This window comes from Poecilia latipinna, unplaced genomic scaffold (genome assembly GCF_001443285.1).
Source record: "Poecilia latipinna isolate Pla-1442-1.1 unplaced genomic scaffold, P_latipinna-1.0 Scaffold2200, whole genome shotgun sequence".
Lineage (NCBI taxonomy): Eukaryota > Metazoa > Chordata > Actinopteri > Cyprinodontiformes > Poeciliidae > Poecilia > Poecilia latipinna.
In genome coordinates this window covers 52,591-59,637 of record NW_015114816.1, presented here as the reverse complement: position 1 = coordinate 59,637, position 7,047 = coordinate 52,591, and the positions used below count along the sequence as shown (strand labels likewise).

Sequence of the window (7,047 nt, the reverse complement as noted above, 5' to 3'; positions counted from 1 at the left end):
CTGCTGTGAGAAGACTGGTCTACCTGTGAGTGCTTTGGGATGGGGGAGGAGCCAACTGCCACACCTCCTGCTTGTTGTAGTAAAAAAAACAAAAACAAAACAAAAAAACAAAACAAAAACGTCTATATGCTTACAGGTCAGTTTTCAATTTAATTTCCCTTTGATATTAAGAAGGTATTTTTGAATTTGAATTCAGTTCAACAGAAAAAGTTACCAAATTTGTTGCTAGGTGTTTTTTGAAAAAATAGTAAACGTTGGTAAGCTGGTAACACTAGTAGGACTTAAAGGCTAAAGCTAATTGCTAACCTGAGAGGGGCCAAGACCAAAGTGCATTTCTACTGTTGTAAACAATTCTCTCAAAAACATTGTGGCGGTTTAGCTGATGGACTCTTTAAGGACCTTTCAAATGTCGTCACATTTGTACTGGGTGGCTCTTTGCAAAGAAGTTTATTATTTAAAGCAGAAAATAAAGGCAATTAACACCAATTGTCTTTCTGCGTAAAACATTCAACTACTCTGGTTTATGGTCATCGTCCATTTGGAACACCCTTTGACCCTCAAGATTTACCTTTCTACATCTTGCTTCAATATGTCCACATAATGTTCTTTTCTCATGATACCATCTACTTTATGAAGTGCACCATTTCCTCCTGCAGCAACACAACCCCACGACATGATGCAGCCACCCCCGTACTTCACAGCTGGGATGATGTCCCCGGGCTTACAATCGTCTCGGTTTGTCCCCCAAATGAAACGGTGGTGTTAGTCCCTGCGTGCTTTTGCAAACTGCAGTCTGACTTTTTAAAGTTTCTTTTGGAGTAATGGCTTCATTTTATTGTATTTAAATAAACTTTTACAAATAACTTCAAGTCTGTTTCTGCCGTTTCTTTAAACAGAGTTCATGACCGGTGAATTATTTATTGGGATTTCTAGTTTGTTTCAAGATATTGATAAAATCTTGTCCTGCTCCTGATCACCCGATGTCACGTTCCGTCTCGTCACATGAGCTGGATGCATGCTTTCAACCTACGACAGAGTCATCTCTACAGACAAGAAATTAATTGTTCGTAACATTTCAACAGAACATCACTTCAATCGTCCGTGCCCTGCTCCCAAGTCTTCATTAGATCCACTCAAACTTCCCAGCTCCCCTCTCTCCTTCTACGTTCACACACTTTACGTCCTCCTTTCCTCCAAATTAGCCTTGATTAATGTATGCACCACACACAGGGCCACCTTAATTAAATAACACCACCTAATTAGGGGCTGATTTTGGCTGGCAATGGTGCCGTAAGGCGGCGGAATGGGAGCGAGCGGTGTGACGGAACATTCATGAAGCCCCGTTGAACTCCCTGGGCGGTCACACTCCTGCGGTTTCACACAAACAGCGCCCTACTAATCTGACAGTTGCATTAAAATGCAAATAGTCCAGATGTGAGGATTTTGGTAACAAGTGCGGATTACAGTTCCCAGGCCCCGTCACCGAGATCGGACGTCTTTTCCGCCCCCGCAATCCGCTATGACATAAGCCAAGGAGCAGGTAGTTGGTGTTGACCTGGAAGTGGCTGTGCAAATATTGGCCCTACGTGTGTGTATAATTACACAGGCTGAAAATCTCTTTGTGCTGAGCGATAACGGCGCCTGATGAATCCTTTTTACATCGCTAAGCAGGAATAAATACTTGTCATCCAAAAAGATACACAATCTCTTATCGGTGATTGTTTGCTGCCCCGGTGCCGGCGCGTTTTATCTTCGTTTCCTTGTGCATGTATCTCTGGGTTTAATTAAATCAAGCTCAAGTCCAAATGAAAGGTCAGAGAAAATGAAAGCATATTAATGAGCGCAGGGTGGCCGCTGGGTAGACGGCATCAGGCTCGGGAGACAGAGGGGTTACAGACACAAACCCAATCCAAACTATTCTACCTTGCCACCCACACACAAACATATTCCTGCAACTTGGAGAAAGTGCAAAACAGGAACAGTATGTGTGTGTTGGGGAGAATGTGTGTGCAGCCACCGGGACATCATCCCCCTTGCAGTGCGGCATCTCAGATTGATGTCAGAACTTGAAACTCACGCCAAAATACCAACCATTGGCAGCAAAGATAAATAAATACTCCACAATAGATAGATCAATGAGCTCAAGCAGCACTAATTCCCATAGAGGCACTGCTGCAGCAACAAAGGGGGATATTCTACTTTTTCTTTGGGCTGTGACAAAAACTACAATGGCTTCGCCTTGGGGTGCGGCGGAAGCCGGCTGGACAAGAGAGGAGAGGGATGCAAATAGGGTTTGGACGCAGATCAAAAGACTTAAGTTTCACTGCATCATCAGAGCTGGAGCCCTTGTTCTCCATCCCTCCCTCCCTCCCTCCCTCCCTTCCTTCCTCCCTCCATCACCTTTTAGCTCACTCTGCTGCATTAATGCTGCTGCAGCTTAGAGCCAGTTTTTTCCACAGACAGCGTCCTGGCAGAGGGTGGACGCTGCTCTTATGTGTCGGTCTTGAACAGAGATGTGAGCGCTAATGGCTTTTGGCAGGGTCCGAGTCCTCGACGGACAATCTGTTGGAGCGGAGCGAGGACGGGCAGGGGGGGGGGAGGGAGGGGAACAGGAGGCGGAGGGAGGGGTGGGTGAGAGCACATTGCAGAGATGAGGACGCTTGCTCCTGGTGGTGGAGCAAGCGTCCTCTTGCTTTACAACAGCGCCATCTGTCTTTGCAAAGAAAGCTACACGGGTGCTGCTGCTGCTCTTAGTGCCTTGTCACTTGACGTTCAACAGTTGGCTCTTCCTGTGTGGTGCCGTCTGTGGCAGACAATGCAACTGGATCATGCAAAACATGCATATCAGAATATTATAAATGAGATTGTTTGCCTTTGAAAGTGTTCAAGAACAGTACCATGCAGAAGTATTCGCATCGTGCCACATTACAACCACAAACCTTAATATTTTATTGGGATTTTACGTGATAGAAGAATCATAAAGTAAAAGATAAAAGACCAAGGAACACATGAGACAAGTAAGGGATCAAGTGGTGAAGTTTGAAGGAGCATTAGGTTGGTAAATGGCAAATGGCCTGTGCTTGTATAGCGGTTTATCAAGTCCAGAGGACTCTAAGGTGCTTTACACCACATACAGTCATTCACCAATTCACGCACACATTCATACGCTGTAGATGAATATCCCTGACCAAATCACAGAATGGCGCTAAATCCATAGACTGAAAGCCTGGACGTCATGCTGAGCATCCAAAAGGAGCAACCAGAACAAATGTGCGTACCTATTGCTACTGGACTTTTACAAAACAAAAGACAATATCCTACAACCGCTAAAATCTGACACCTCTCTATCCTTATTTATATTTTACATTTTATGAAAAAAGAAGCTGCATGCAGTGTCTTCTTCAGAGCTTTTCATGTTGTTTCCTTCAGTGGTTCTTGGCGCAGCGCCACCACAGGAGGGGGAGGAGGGAAAGGGGTTGCTGAAAGGGTTTGGTTGGTGAAGTGTGAAAGCGAACCGCATCAGCTGAAATTGTAACAAATATTGGTCCCCAATCAGACAGAGTCTACTGGACTATTGGGTGTTAAAGCACCCTTAGTATCAAGTACAGGTGTGTTAAAGTGTCCCAGTCAAAGGCCAGACTTAGTTTTATTTAGAAACTATGGCAAAAGTTGCAAACTGATGTTCAGTAACCCCCTCTCCATTTAAATCTGTCTGTGCTTGAGCAATTTGACAAAGAAAGATGGGCAGAAATGTGAGTCTCTAAGACTTGCAGCTGTAATTGCAGAGGCAGGTGGTTCTGCACAGTAACCGGCTCACATTTTCTGCAATTGCCCAGCAAGATATGTTGAGCTTTGCATTTTCATAGCAACGCATTTCAAACTCTGAAAAGGTTCAGGAGCTGCGACTATTCCTGCAAGACACCGTAAACCTCCGTGGTTCTCCGGGTATCACTGAATAAAACCCTCTTAAAAGAAATGCACCATCAGTCTAAAAGTGGGTCCGTTTCTACTTTTTCTTTTTTCTTTTCCTTGACATTTCACAGCTGAAATAGGAGTCCATACCGAGATAAAAAGGAATCCTCTTTGTGACAGAAGCACTAAGTGCAACTGCAAATGTAACTTTTCCCTGAGCGAGCTGCATCCATTGTCCCAGCGGACCTGCCCACCCCTCCCCCCCCTCACTTCCCTTTTTCCTGGCCAACTAGAAAGAAAGAATGAGATGGATGCCGGTGTCACGGAGCTGGCCAAAGTGACAGATGGCCTGATTAAACAAACTCATCCCTCTGGCCATAGAAAAAAAACATATATATATATATTTGTAACAAAAACCTGCCTGTAAGGTAACATCCTTCATCTGTCTGTACCTTATAAATATCCGAGGCTTCTTGTTAGTATGGGGAAAGAAATAAAAAAATCACAGAGGTACGGATAGATCCCATTACAGTCCTGGCCGCTGTTGTTTTTTTTTTGACAGCTTGTACCTGGAGAGACACCTGCCACAATGTTTGGTCCTGGGCTTTTTATGCAACCCAAAGGAGCGAGGCGGTAAATCATCTCGCTCTGACCTTCAGTCTGGCTGGCTGACTTCAAGGGCATGTTTTCTTTCCTTTGGATGGAAAGATGGACACGTTGCAAATGCATAAACGGATTCCTGTCATGAGCCTGATGTGCGGGTGTCAAGCTTCGCTGTGCACATGGCAGTTTCCCAGCAGGTAAAAATCTGGGCCAGCAGGCAACAAAATTTTTTTTTAAAAATCTTCTGAAATACTGTTATGAGCCAGAGAGGTGTCAAAAGAATTAAGCATGATCATTTGAAAATAAATACAGGCTCTAGAGGTGATTTTTTTTTTTTTTTTTTTCCCCAGGATTAACCAGCCCCGTTTCGCCTATTCCTGCGAGTGATTTAAAGTCTGGGCTGATTAGTGAGACCGATATCGAGTCTCTCTTCAGGCGAGACGTTAAAAAAATCAATCAAGCAACCTGAAAGGAAGCACACGTATCGTCCTAACAAATGAGGAAGAGAGAACTGAGGGAAAAAATGGGGCAAATGAAGAAACAACAAGAGATTAAAAGGTCTTACTCCATGCTTCCAGCCATCAGCAGGATGAGGTTGTAGATGTGTGAGAAGATGAAGAGGAAGAGGATGGTGCTGAAGAACATGGTCATCCAGGAGCCATGATCCTCGCGGAACATTTTCAGGCGCAGGTATCGACCTAAAGGGAAGCACGACAAGGACAAGGACGCTGCCGTCAGTAAGCAGGTTCAAAGAGCGTGTCAACACACGACAACGGAGGTTGAGGCAAATGAATTGGTGACGGAAATCAATGATGTCCCTCTCGACTGGGTGGCGGAATTTAGATTATACATGGTGGTGATGTGAAAATGCACAAAAAGATGTCTCCTCAGGCTAATTTTAGTATTTCTTTGCACAGATGGGGTTAATGCCTTGGTAGATCGTGATTTAAGACATTATTTCAGATTTGTGGCATTTCTCCCCAGAGTTCTGCCCTTGAATTTAAATTGTGGGGAAATATCTTTCTGGCAGAGCGTGAGATACTCAGATCTGCAGCCTTCTGCTATGAATATATAATCAAACGAGCAGAGCTCAACATGACAACTGGGTTCGCGGTGCCGCCGCTGTTCGCCAGTTGCCGCGATCTCATCCTTGTGACAAACAGTAAAAGAAGGGATGTCTTTAAATCAAGGTCTCACATTTTGTTCTCTCCTAAATGGAGAGCATAAATCAGTCAAAGATCTGGTAAATGGCAAATGTGGTGCAATTAGACGTGCATAATGTAATCGCACAACAGCTGTCGTGTCCTTGATCCGCCACCCACACCGCTCACAGCACGCGGGCGGACCGACAGTCTACATTTACCACCAACACCAGTCAGACCTGGGTCAAACGACTCCGCTTCGAAAAACAGTGAATGAGAAACGACAGAAGCTGAAGGACATGAAACTCAAAAGGGGACTTTATTATTTTTAGTTGCAATTCAAAATATTCACAATAGGACCAGCAGTGTCACTTCAAAAGCTCAAACTCTACGTGTTTTAAATAATGGAAGGAAATGTTGTGTGGGCAAGATTTCATCAGATGCATGAACTCTAGCGATGACGTATTAAGAAGGTCTAAAGCCTTTAAAATTTATTTCCAAGGTTTTCAAGTCATAGCCGCTTTTTAAATCGTCCTTTGACTCCATGATCGACGTGTTCTTTACGCCCCGTAATCAACTGAAAGGAGATAAGCAACTAATCAGAAACCGGTAACCACAAATCGCAAGGAGCAATACTTAGATTAAGAAATGAGTGTGAACCCGTTGTTCTACTTCAAACAAAGGACCTAGGCTTTTGGCTATTGAGAAGCGATTGCTTGCTGGAGGCATGGTCTCTGTTGAAGTTCTGAACTTTACGTAATTGCTCATATTTGGACGCGACGCATGCAACGCGCCAGTTCGACGCTATGACGCTTACCGGAAACTGCGTGCGCTTTAAACAACCATCCAACACGGCAAGTAGAGAAGTGGTGAGCTGAGGTAGATAGGTGTTGATGTTAATTCAATATTTGTACTCATAGCTAGCACGAGCTTCAGGTTTTGTTCCCTTCCTCCGCTGCCATTGCTAAAACTACAGGTGGAGTACTATTCTAAAACAGTGCAGAAAGTCACTGCAATCGTTTCCAAAATCTCCTTCTGTTCGTCAACTGACCCGGTTGAAATTCTAATGGAGGAATCGAGCTTATTGGGAGGAAGCCCTGTCTGAGTTATGAAGGGAGATGAGAATTGAATAAAATGGTGTAAGATAGTAATGGCCAGACTGGGATTTTAGTCAAAGAGATGCTCTTGGACTAGGGCCTATCCATCCTTATGAGCAGGAGAAAAAGGATGAATTGTAACATGGGCTGGTCATCTGTCTACGGCATACCCCGAAATTCAACCAATGACCGCTAGAACCAGCTCACAGACAAGTAGGTTTAGACACTGGATGGATGAATAGATACAAGGGCGTAGGAACGAGTCTGTCATTGGGGGGGACGCATATCGGAAA

At 44.4% G+C, this 7,047-nt stretch overlaps 1 protein-coding gene across 2 annotated transcripts in view; it reads right to left on the bottom strand.

The window, feature by feature from the left end:
- tmem117 (transmembrane protein 117) overlaps positions 1 to 7,047 on the bottom strand; it is a 68,498-nt gene that overhangs the window by 38,470 nt on the left and 22,981 nt on the right. For both annotated transcript variants that reach the window (XM_015017891.1, XM_015017892.1), the window contains exon 3: positions 5,081 to 5,213. In XM_015017891.1, coding sequence (XP_014873377.1) covers positions 5,081 to 5,213 — 133 coding nt within the window. The remainder of the gene's footprint in view (positions 1 to 5,080; positions 5,214 to 7,047) is intronic.